The 12,729-nt window shown below is 39.0% G+C and overlaps 1 protein-coding gene across 4 annotated transcripts in view; it reads left to right on the top strand.

The window, feature by feature from the left end:
* LARS1 (leucyl-tRNA synthetase 1) overlaps positions 1 to 11,819 on the top strand; it is a 32,946-nt gene extending 21,127 nt beyond the window's left edge. For all 4 annotated transcript variants that reach the window (XM_087753554.1, XM_087753552.1, XM_087753556.1 and 1 more), the window contains 10 exons: positions 265 to 448; positions 713 to 803; positions 1,664 to 1,804; positions 2,383 to 2,523; positions 2,618 to 2,728; positions 3,867 to 3,977; positions 6,146 to 6,250; positions 7,977 to 8,072; positions 9,072 to 9,204; positions 11,421 to 11,819. In XM_087753554.1, coding sequence (XP_087609680.1) covers positions 265 to 448; positions 713 to 803; positions 1,664 to 1,804; positions 2,383 to 2,523; positions 2,618 to 2,728; positions 3,867 to 3,977; positions 6,146 to 6,250; positions 7,977 to 8,072; positions 9,072 to 9,204; positions 11,421 to 11,626 — 1,319 coding nt within the window. In that variant the 3' untranslated portion in view covers positions 11,627 to 11,819. The remainder of the gene's footprint in view (positions 1 to 264; positions 449 to 712; positions 804 to 1,663; positions 1,805 to 2,382; positions 2,524 to 2,617; positions 2,729 to 3,866; positions 3,978 to 6,145; positions 6,251 to 7,976; positions 8,073 to 9,071; positions 9,205 to 11,420) is intronic.
* The last annotated feature ends 910 nt before the right edge of the window (positions 11,820 to 12,729 follow it).

Consider the following 12,729-nt stretch of genomic DNA (forward strand, 5'->3'; position numbering starts at 1 on the left):
TGTTTTTTGGACAGTGATTGTACTAGTCTCCTGGTTCTTGGTGTCTGGTTTCCTTCCTAAGGAGGGCAGTGTACCTCTCCTGGGTGAAATGCATCCTTTGAGACATCTCTCTCTAGTTGGCCAGGCAGTTTGTAAATTCACTTTGCGCTTTATTAACTCATAATGAAAAGTTAGTTGTAATTCATTTTGACTCCCATGCCTCCTGCATCTATATCTACCAGCTGATTGCATGCCAGCCATGTTAGCTGATCCAGTTTCTTTCAGGCATGCGATTAGCCTTGGCTGATGCTGGAGACACTGTTGAAGATGCCAACTTTGTGGAAGCCATGGCAGATGCTGGTATTCTTCGTCTCTACACGTGGGTGGAGTGGGTAAAGGAGATGATTGCAAACAGAGACAGTCTAAGAAGTGGTCCCGCCAATACCTTCAATGACAGAGTCTTTGCCAGGTATTGTACAAAGGCTAATAATACAGTTTGGTCCATTTTTTTTTTCCTGCAAGGAGAATCTCTGTAGTTATTTTTTTTTTTTCTACAAATTAATGAATTGCATAACCCTCCCTCCCCCCCCCCCCCCCCCAATTACAGAATAGGTTATGTGATTGTGCTGCACTGGTGACATTGGTAGTGTTGTTTTACACAGTGTTGCCATTATGTGGGGTAGACTATTGATAGAATTTTGATGTTTTCACTTCACTTTGCTTCCCTCCCTAGTGAAATGAGTGCAGGCATAATGAAGACGGACCAAAATTATGAGAAGATGATGTTTAAGGAAGCTCTGAAAACTGGCTTCTTTGAATTTCAGGTAGGAGGTATCTTTTCAGGTGTAAGAAACTAACACTTGGTATTTGTTACTTTGTGGATTTCTTTTGATCCTGATGTGTCTGATCCTTAATTATACAGCTGAATTGGAATCAGAATTGTGCCAAGAAACAAGAGTACTTTAGTGGAATAAATCTGAAATTATAAAGGTCTGCTTGTGTCATTTTTACAAAGGTCCAGAGGAAGACAACTGTGATGCTGCAAATAGTCCTGATATCTAATATGAGCAAAAAGCTGCTTAAAAAAAGACACTATTAAAAAGAGTGTTTCCTTTTCTTTAGCTGCTTTGTAATAAGGAACGCTTCATAAGATATCCAGATAATACATCAACAAAATTGTTTGGAAGCAGAGTGCTTTTTGATATATTCAATAAACCATGTCTCCGGAGTGTCTGCTGAACCATGCCGCTTCGCTTAATGAATTACAGAGACTCCTTTATGTGGCTCCTTTGTGATATTCAGGAACATGATTAAGTAGGCTGAGTTATATGTATAACGATAGATCACATTCCTTGTCTTTTTCTTATTACTTATTAGTATCTTTATGCAAGCTATTTGGGATGATAGTACCTGATACACAGTTGTGGATGTTTTTGTCTTTTATGTCTGTGCCAATAAACACTCTTTAAAAGTACCATATTAATGCAAAAATGAAATGGCCAACCGACAGATTCACGCTCAGGTGCTTCAGGAAAATACAGTTCTTGTAATAATCCGTTTTTGAGTTCTAAGCTGCTTACATTCTAAAAACATATTAGAGCAAAGAATTGTGTGTGTTTTCTTCCAAGCGTTTCTCCATGGCAGTTGGAGTGTGTTAATGATGGTTGCATTGGCTGTGTTTCAGGCAGCAAAAGATAAATATCGTGAGCTGGCAATAGAAGGAATGCACAGAGAGTTGGTGCTTCAGTTCATTGAACTTCAGACTCTGCTGTTGGCTCCTATCTGTCCCCACTTATGTGAGCACATCTGGTCACTGCTGGGAAAGGTACTAATGTTTCAGTTTTGTCATTTGATTCAGATCTAAGCTTTTACTGATTTTTTTTCTTTTTTTTTTTTTTTTAGTAAGGCTTGTATCAGGCTTATGGATGTCTTTTATATGCAAGTAGAAGAAACACATGTCTTATAATATGAAGAGCCATAATAGCTTATTGTCCCTAGGACAGTGAACATACAGAGTTAGCCTGTAACTGTGATGATATATGCAACTTCAATACAAGTCACTTCGGTTGTCTCCTCACAAAGAGGTGATCTAAAATGAACCCAAATAATGCAATATTCCTACACTTATGCATGAAACTTAGGTTTTTTTAAGTGCCTCGTGCTTGTAGATGAAGTTATGTAGCTATATGGCAGGTGTAATTGTATGTATAGTCCTTAATACACTTGCAAATAAATGCTTGTTGGCTGTATACTTATTCCTTTATAACCTACTTATAGGTGGGTGCTCATTGAGGTTCAGACTGTCTAAACTCCAGTTTCCAGTCAAGCTATAATGGGCTGAAAAACCATCAGATACTGATGTGTTCTGATCTCAGTGCATGTCACTTCTTCCTTTCTTCAAAGCCTGATTCCATCATGAGAGCCTCATGGCCGATAGCAGGTCCTGTGGATGAGGTATTAATTCGCTCCTCTCAGTACCTCATGGAAGCAGCTCATGACCTCCGACTCCGTCTCAAGAGCTATATGGCACCTGTGAAAGGAAAGGTGAAGTGTGCTAGGTCATTTTTTTAAGTGTGCGTACTTGATAAGTCTGTATTGCCTCAGGACTCCTTCCTAATTTTTTTCTTTGTTTCCTTAGAAAAGTACTAAAGAACCTTCCCAGAAGCCTTCTCACTGTACCATCTACGTGGCAAAGAACTACCCGCCTTGGCAGCACACCACCTTATCAGTTCTGCGCAAACACTATCAGGTGGTCATCCTTTCATGTCTCTTTGGGCTGCTTAACCGCTTTTTTGTGGGCTCCTTTTGTCTATCTGTAAAAAGCTTATAAGCTGAAATTTGTTACCAAATTATTTAAATACAAAGCAAGATAGTTTTAATTTTCTTTATGCTTTTGCAACTGTCCAATGAATTTTGGTGCTTAATGAAAGTTTCCCAAGGAATGTCATTGATTTGACAGTATGATTTCATTGTTTTTCGACAATCTGAGTAAAAAGCAGCCCATATTCTGGTTTTTTGGGTTTTTTTTTTTCATTTGTAAGTGGATAGCTTTTAAAATATTCTTCCCAAGTGTGTTTCTGAGGAAACATTGTTGACTGACAGATTAATGCTACCTTACTATGCAAGTAGGCTTAGAAGCGTTGTTTTGGTCCTTGATGTTATGTTCAGTGATGTTACAAGAAATATGTTGAGATGGAATACATCAATCATAAGTAGAAGAAATGAGCTTTTCTGAAAGCAGAAGAATCTGTGCTTCTGACATGGGGAAGCTGATAAGAGTGGCTTTTGGCATCTTGATGAACCATCCTTCTCAGCTTGAACGAATCAGTATTGTAGCTGATAGATTAGAGTCATGACTTTTCCAACTTGTGGCATTGAGATAAACCACTATTCCTCATGTGAAATTTGTTTTTGGGGTATTAAACTTCGGGCATTCTATAGGGGTTTTTCTGCCTCAGTGTTAAAATGTGCTGTTTGGTCTGATGCACTAAATAGGATTCTTGCAAATATCTAAATTTTGGATATAAAACCCAAACAGTTCAGGAAACTAGTGCTTAAAAATGTGCTTGTGAAATGGCTTAAATCTGGATTTAAAATGCATTCTGGTAGAAAACTTATATTAATATACAGTCACCAGAAGTAATAATGAAAACGTGGAATAATACTGAGTTGCTTGAATGGCAGTAGTTATCCGGGGTTTTTTGGTCAAAGTTTTAAAATTTTACTTAAAATGTTTCAAAGGCATGGGAAAATTATTATATGTGGAATCAATGATAATGACAAACCTTGCTGGTATTTATGGGAAAGCACGAAGCGTATATGATATTAGAGGGCAAGGTTTTTATAATGATACCTATACTTTTTAATGGATGTTCATCAATGTTTAGGTCAGTGGAGGTCAACTGCCAGATAATAAAGCAATTGCCAGCGAGCTTAACACCTTGCCAGAACTGAAGAAGTATATGAAGAAGGTTATGCCTTTTGTTGCCATGATTAAGGTAAGTGTCAGAGGGACAGTTCTTGTATAGAAAAAGCTTTCATGAATGAAACGTGTCAGACAAAAGCAATGATAATCTGTAACTTCATGCATGGGTATTGTTGTTTCCTTTATTTCATTCCTGGATCTCCTACTAACTTTTGACTTTGGTCTCTGTCCTGCCCCTTGCTTATTTGGCACCTTCATGTTTTTGTTTATAAACTACTTTGACATCTCTGGAAGAAAGATGTAATAAAAAGGTCTCTACGTTAATTGGCCCAGGTGAACTACTGGTCTAGTTCTGGCTTGGTAGTTTGTGTATTTTGCAGGTTGTACAATCTGTGCTTCAAATACAAGTGGATTCCTCTACATTTGAAATGCATCATATTTGACTTCTCCCATTTTTCATGTTGAAATGAGAATAAGGTGTTGCTCTGGAGACATAAAAATGCTTAACATTTAAAGTTAAGAACAAGACTAGGGATAATTGATTGCACTACATTTAAGGGAGGAAAAAAGGGACTGTTCTGAGCCTTGAATGGAATTATGAATTTCGTGTATCATTCTTATGTTTTTATCACTAATATTCTGATATTTCATTATTATTTTCCCAGAGTCATGCAAGCCTATGCAAATCTTGGCTTGCCTCTTTTTTTTTTTTAAAGAAACTTTTTTGTGCTTGCTGTTGCAGATAAAATTCAATACAGCAACTAGGAAGGTTCAAGAAGCAAAGAATAAGCAAAATTTTAAATACAGAAAACGGGGGGCAGAGTAGGATTTGAAACCTTTTTGACTTCTACTCATGATCTGTCGAAGTTGAGAGGGATTTGTAATGGAAAAAATCTTAATGAGTATAAAAATATTACTCTTTAAGCTTTAGCTTGATTTTTAAAACATGTATAATAATGTCTTCTATTTCTAAGTTTTGTCGTATTTTATAAATGGAGGTGCTCTTTTCCCCTCTCTCTAGGGCTATTCTAATTATTCCTTTTCATGGTAGCTCAGAAGCCTTCAGAGGAACAGAGGGCACAAAGCAGCTATGAAGCTTCCTGTATAAGTGAAGTTTGTAAAGAGATGTAGTGATGGGTTAGATCAACTGATACAGTTGGAAAAGGTCAGAAAAGCTTTCAGTCCTACAAGTGCGTTAGGTCTGAAATATCCCTGTTTCTTCATGTCCTTACTCTGGCGCTAGTTAGTGATCCCGGTGCACGCAGGGAATGGGTTGGCATGCTGAGCCTTACCCAATAATCGATCCTTTCACTTTTAACGAGCAGTAAGGAATTTCACATAAAGACGTAGAAACATCTGAGCTCACACTCCCTAGCTCAGTATGTTTTTCTCTGAAACCAATTATTCAGCAATTCCAGTGTACAAGGAGCATTTCTGCTTGTGCTTCCTGTTTGTCAGAGGAGAGCTTAAATGTAGAAGAAACTTTGTGATTTACAAAGGGAAGCAATTCAGTGTTAATGTAGGGAATCGTTCACATTAAACTGACAAGGAAACCAGGAAACCACAACCATGCTGAGTCTGACAAAGCAGAGCTTCAAAGGAGACAGCTGGCTCAGCATATGAAAGCAAGAACAGGACAGATTAAATTCCGAAGAGGAAGTTCTGTTTTAGTTAAAAAAAAAAAAAAAAAATCACGTGGTTTTTATATTGCCTTTAATACTTTGTCTCTTGTGACTGTTGCTGTTGGCTTTCTGGACTAATTAAGTTACTTTTATGTTAACGTATAAAGTAGTTGTTATTTCCCTGCAGAGAACTTGTTTTACAACTGCTGTGAACATGTCCAGTTGTTGTATGCTTGTCCTTTATTTTAAACTAGGTCATACGACTGAATTTCCTGCTGTGAAATACCACTGAAATGCTGACTATCTTGTGAATTCTCAACCTGCACATTAAGTAGGGATTATAAATAACTGTGAATGTCAAACACCTTTTCAATTCTATATTAAAAATGTGTTCTAATTGCTCTTACTCCTCCCATCAGTGTCACTAACTCCCTGTAGAAGAAACCCTGTTACAAGAAAATTATTGCTCCTACGTTAGCATGTTGTGCCAGCAGAGAGCTCTCATATTTAAAAGCCTATTCTTTTCATGACTAATGTAGATAGTTTGCCAGTTTGAAGCATTATTTTACTTGCAGTGCTCAGAGAGTTTTAATCCTTTTTTTTTTTTCCCCTCTGACAGGAAAATCTGGAGAAGAATGGTTCACGTGTTCTTGATCTGGAACTGGAATTTGATGAACGTGCAGTGCTCATGGAGAATATTGTCTATTTGACAAATTCCCTGGAGGTTGGTATATACTTGGCATATTCATTACTGGTTTTTATTGGGATAGCTGGAGGACCAGTCTTTCCTAAGGCTCTAAGCCTGTTTACATTATCTTCTGGGTGTATGTTGCTCAAGTAATAGTTTTTTAATCAATTTTCTGTATTTCAGTCTTGCTGTTTGAATTTGTCAAGTATAGGCATATAAATCTGTTAAATATAGGCATGAGACACGGTGGTAGGTGTGTAGTATGCAAACGTGTCCCCACAAAACAGAGGTGGTTTTTGCTGCAGCACTGGTTGTGTCTGTGGTAGTGAAGTCCAGTGACACTTTTGAAGAGACGCTTTTCTCTGAGCCAACCAGTATCTTACATTTTTTCAGCTGAAGAAATGAGAAGGAGATGTTTCAAGGCATTACTAGCAATGCCTAGTAGCAGTTATGCTGTTTTGTATGATAACCAGAATTTAGTTCAATAGGCAATATGTTAATGAGGGGACAGCTCAGGCAGGTTTCTGTAAGGAAAAAAAAAAGGCACCTGTTTCAAGAATTAGAAAATACATATATATTGCAAAACTTCATTTTGTAACCTGTACAGTATGAAATAAATGTGGTTTTATTGGACTTGTCCCATATCAGAGCGAAGCCAAGAGCGAGCAACAACTTTTATTTTAAAATATCTGTAAATCTGCAAAACTCACTGAACTGGGGGAGGGAGCAGTTAAACAGTGGATCTGTTAAGCAATGGATCTTTCATGTGGGAGAATCTAGAGAAACACGAGAACTGGGCTATGGAATCTCCTGAAATGTAACAGGAATTGTCAAGTTCTGCACCAGGGCAGAATTAGCACATTTTTGTATAAGTTGGAACTGGCTGGCTGGCCATCAGCTCTGCTACAAAGGACTTTGGGGTTACTGTGGGCTTGTCAAGATTAATGTAGACTTAATGTGAGTGTGCTGCCACTGCAAATGAGCCGTGCTGTGTGTTGACCTACATTAGGAGGAGTTACCTATATAGGTTGTGATTTGGCAAGTCGAGGGAAGTCATCCATCTCCACTCCGCTCTGCTGAGCCCGAATTTGGAGCACGTGTCAGTGTTGTGCTCCGCTCTCATCCTCCTCCACTGCACACCCCCCGTTTAAAAAGGCTGTTGAGGCCTGGGGGCTGTTGAGCAGAGGACCGTCAAGATGGCTGGGGGGAGCCTAGAGAACGTGACCTCCAGCGAGAGGCTGAAGGAGGTGGGCTTGTTGAGACTGGCTGAGGGGAAGATCTCGGAGAAATCTTCTGCTGCTTGGAGAGTTACAAAGATGATAAAGCCAATCTCTTTCTTGGTAGTGGGCTGATAGTCAAACAAGGGACGGTAACTGGGAGTTACTGCTGAAGTTGCAGGTTGTGAGGCTGAGATGGGACATGAGGAGAGTTTTTTGATTTGCTAGGGCAGCAGTGTGGTGTTGGAGCAGGCTACTCAGAGAGGCTGGGGGATCTCTGGCCTCAGAGGCGGACTTGGTCCAGCGTGGGCAGTAGTCCCACTTCGAGCAGGGAGTTAGTGAACCTCAGGGGTCCCTTCCAAACAATATGTTGTGATTTTGGGTGTGCTATTGTTGCCTGATGTCAATGCACATTTACTTTCCGCTTTACTATGCGAACAGTTGTTTGATAGGCCTGCAAACTCCTGTTTTTCCCTCCAAAACGATTAAAATCCTGTTTATTCCCTTCCTTGTCCTCCCCTGCCCCCCCTTTTTTTTTTTAACAGCTGGATGACATTGAAGTGAAGTTTGCGTCTGAAGCAGAAGATAAAATAAAAGAAGATTGCTGTCCTGGAAAACCATTTTCTGTATTCAGAACTGAGGTAAAATCAGAAATTTAGATATTGGAAGTCTGAAAACTTAAAAAAAAAAAAAAGTGCAAATTTGCCATTTAAAAACTTTAATCAGACATGAACATTGGATTTTTTTACCTTTGATCTAACACCTCTTCAAAAGAAGAAACACCTCCTGAAGCAATCATAAGTTTGTTTGTGTTTCTTTTTTTTTTCCTTCCTCTGTATAGAGCCCTAAATGTAGCTGTGGTTGTACCTTAGCTTTAAGGCTTTTCCAGTCAGCACAAGTTAATGATTTGACCTGAAGACTGTTAAAACAGGTGACTGGCGCATTAGCATATTCTTATATTTGTTTCTTTCAGCCATATGCCTCAACCACCAGTCTTTAGATAAGGTAGATTGTATTCTAGTTAAAACATAGGCCAAAAATAGAGAATCGAGAAGGTCTTATGCAAGTAAGGCTGAATCTCCCTTTACCACGGTTATTTAGGAGTTGTTGTGTTGCTTATTATACTTGTTTTTAAGGTATTCTAAATTTCCATGTGAAACTTTGTATTACTTGTTTGCTGAATCCTAAGGTGTTTTTTAATACTTTCTATGGTTATCCATTAGTTTATAATGGGCTAATAAATGGCGTTCAGTTGCGTAAAAAGAAAACCTTTCAAAAGTATTCATACAGCTGTGTCATGGAGTCTTGGAAGAGTTAGTGAGTAACATGTAAGATTAGTGAAACTCTGCAACAGTGGTATCATTTGTAAATATTTCTAGCTCTAATACTTGTCAACAGTAAAAATTTGATTGATTTCCCTAAATACGTCCTAAAAACTTGGGTATACTGTGGCTTATGTTTTGAAGAGTTGTGGGAGCGCTTTCATTCTGCTACTGGCAGTCAGTGCTTCTGACGGAAGTTCATCCATGCAGAATATTTGTTGATAGATGATGTTTATTTGTTTTTAGTTTCATGTTTCCTCTGAGGCTTGGACCACAAATACATATTCTCCTTTAATGTTTGTATTAACTTTCTTACAGCCCAGCGTGTCTGTATTTTTGGTGAACCCTCAACCATCAAATGGCCACTTCTCTACAAAAATTGAAATCAGGCAAGGAGACAATAGAGAGACAGTGATCAGACGCTTAATGAGGATGGACAGAGGAATCAAAGGTAAAATACTAGCACAGACATACAGCTGTCACATGCTGATTAGATTCATGTTTCCAGGAGGGAAGTGGAAACAAAGCTGCTGAATTTTGTGCTGCTGTCATAGATGCTTAGAAAGGAGCAAGAAGTTTTGTGTTTGAGTGAACAAGAAAAGAGATAATCTGCAAATAGGCAGGCTTTTCTACGGGTTTTCCTCATTAGTCTTTTGTTCTGCCACTGGTACACTGAAACCTAGTTTCAGCCAGAGATTAATACAGATGGTATTTCCCCTTGTGCTTTGAATTTCCAAGAAAACGAGTTAGACCCAGAAGTGGTTATAGGCAGCTTCTGCTACTTCTAGTTTGGAGCCCAGGGCTGAAAAAAAAATTTGCCAAATTTATTTTTTCAATTTAGCCTAAGGTGAATTAATTTAACAGTTGCTACATTGGCTCCTAATAATTTCTGTCCCAGTTCGTAGTGGAAAACTATCTGTTCACTTAAAATCGGGATTACTGAAGAATTGCTCAATAGCCTATCACTTACCATTGTTTATTTCAAACTCGAACTAGCAAACTCTGTGGGAACTAGTTTAGTACTCCTTTTGAATCCTCTGAGCTATTTCTTCCCTCTCTACTCTTGTATTCTTTATGCACTAATACTTTGTTTCAGCTGTTAAACGTTGAACTCTGCAGTCGTAAGAGACACAATAAGTACTGGAAGAATTTCTTTGAGAGCAGTCAGTCCATGGCCAATAGTGGATCCCAGTGTGAAAGCATTAAGACAAAAGCATTTCATCACCTGTGACTGCATTTACCTCAATTCCATCATAGGAAAAAAATCCAACTCTATAGAGGTTCCTTTTTTGGCAAAAATCCTGATTGCTGCCAATAATTACTTTGCCTCCTCTTGCTTCTTTGCTTTCTAGATAGTTTTCTGTTTAGTAACTTTATGCAGGGCTTTTCTGCTGCCACGTAAGTACTTGAGGTGGTATGCACTGAAAAGACAGAAGAGGAGAGATGCTGTTTTATCTTTGTCACTGTCTCATTGTGTGGCACTGAGAAAATCTTGGCCCCTTTGCTGTTTTTTGCCTTGTTGCAGTTGGAATAAAAGCTGCCTCTTAGGAGTGCTGCTATGGTCAGTTTACATGTTTGTGATATCTTGGCAGTCTAAAGGTGGTCTTTGTAAGTAGCAGTATTTCAGGGTGGGTGCTTTTCCTTGGTTTTTTTCATGGAAATAAGCAATGTCTTTTCTAGCGTACTTGTTGATAATTTTAGTATTCCTCACTTATCCACCTGCTTAGAAAGGTATTTTAGGAAAAAGCAGAATAGCATGATAAAATTTCATGTCAGACATTGTTGAAACAAACTTTAAGCTTCTGGCCAGTGTAATGAATGAAAATAGTTTTCTTAAAGGAGCAGCAGCTGTGTTTTTGTTGAAGAATGCAGGAATTAAGAATCAAACAAATCTGAAGCACTGTGAGCTGGGTAGAAAAGGAAAACTGGACCTCATCCAAAAGCTTGTGGCAGCAGAGTAATTTTTTCTTTCTGTGTCTTTCAACAGCTTGTGTTTGTATTAATATTTATTTGTAGAACAAAGACAGCTAGGTACCGATGATGGTGCATGCAGAGAGGAATATATGATAAAGTATGTAGCAAAATACAGGCAGGGGGAAGTGCACTGTATGTGTAGATTAAACGGTGACTTTCTCGCTCTCTGTCTTTTCCAGAAGGTGTCACTGTTCTGTTGGTGCACAAGGGCAAGAAGGTTGTACTTGGAGGAAGGCTTGGCTGAAAGATCCCAGGCTTCCTAGAGATTTGTCTTGTTCTGCTTAGCAGTCTTTTATTAGCGTGCATTTTAATAGGGAATTGTATTTAAAACAACTCTCACCTTCCCCTTTCTCCCAGTCTCTGAAATTCATTCCTCAGAAAATGATACCGTAACTGTTCAGTTACTCACAGCTGTCCCGAAGTCAGATAAGGCAAATTTAGTGCCTAGAGTGAGGTATTTGGGGTTGGTATTTCTGTGTGGTTTATCCCCATTTCTGCTGATAACTTGCTGTGCAGCCACTGAATGACGTCTTTGTAGTGGGTGTAAACCTTAGCGTGAATGTTATTCCCGAGAGAATGTATTTCCTTGGAGCAAATATAGCAGTACCAAATATTAAGTATGGCTTTAATTCAGTTGATACTATAGCTTGTGTGTAGATCCCGTAGCCTAACTAGCCGCTCTCTTTACTGCAGATCAGTCTAAAGTGAAGTTGATGAGGTTTGATGATCCTGTACTTGGGCCACGCCGTGTTCCAGTCCTTGGCAAAGAAGAAGCGGAGAAAACGCCTATTCTGGAGCAAGCCATCTTCCACATTGACCTGGCCGAGAAACACGTTCGCATTACTGAGAATGGCCTGACAAAGGACATCGGTGACACAATTGTTTATCTAGTTCATTAAACTGGCGCGTACCTGGCTTGATCTCTGGCAGTAAGAAGGTTCATCGAGTGACTTCAAAAGCATCTATAATGAACAAAGATGAGAATTTGTTCTACAAAAAAAAAAAAAAAAACCCACCCAAAACAACCTAATTTTGCATGCAAGTTCACCCCTCCTCTTTTAAATGTGGATATAATAAAACTATTTTCCTCTGGCCCTTTGGCTTTTCTTGAAAAGAAACAGTTATCCTGAATGTTAACGTGGCAAATCTTCCTTTTCAGCTGCGGCCAGTCTTTTCAGAGGCAAACTAGCATACCACACTAAGAATTCTGCTCTCTCCTTAAATAGGCTAGGATCTGGGTAGAGAAGTTGGTTGTGAATCTCCTGTAACAGAGAGGGAAAAAGTTGCTTGCACACCTCTGTATTTTACTTTTCAATGACGCAGGTGACTGAACACCATTAGGGCACTTACAGAGACTGGCAGTTCAGAAGTAGTTTGATGCTGAAGAACTCTTAAGAGTAAAATATGGAAGTTTCCATGCTACTCAGCTCTTAACATGGGAGCGCCTGTAGCAAACACTGTTAAAGACTGACTTTACTTATTCTTTCGTAAAACTATTCATAAATCTATTTTAAGTAGAAGGGTTAAGTGTTCTTTTCATAGATTTTTAACTTGTGATGTTTTTTGGTAATTTCAGGGCTATCGCAGGCTGTTTTTTCCCTTTTTTGAATTGTGAATAATCACATATAGCTTCAGGACTTCTGTCTGCAAACTCATGAAGGTGGCTGGTGACAAACGGCATACTTTGTTCTGCACCGTTGCTCTTCGGCAGTTTCACAATTCTTGATGCTCCATATGGCTTAACATTTGAACTTCCTCTAATAATATGTTACGGTGTGGGAGGAACGAGCAGCGCAAGAGCCCAAGGCTGCCGTACCGAGCGTGCCGTTTTCTGCCCCTCCCTTTACTACCCCTTTGAAAAGGCAGGTTTTGTTTGTGGTTATACAGATGCAATACCAGCTTTCCTTTGCTATTGCTTCTCCCCAGTCCCGCTAAGCAAATACACATGCGGTTCTCTTAAAAAGGTTTGCTTGTCAAGAGACAAAAGGTGATTCCGTAGTCT

The sequence above is a fragment of the Nipponia nippon genome, unplaced genomic scaffold (genome assembly GCF_047370975.1).
Source record: "Nipponia nippon isolate SJK-2023a ecotype South Korea unplaced genomic scaffold, ASM4737097v1 scaffold_17, whole genome shotgun sequence".
Classification (NCBI taxonomy): Eukaryota; Metazoa; Chordata; class Aves; order Pelecaniformes; family Threskiornithidae; genus Nipponia; species Nipponia nippon.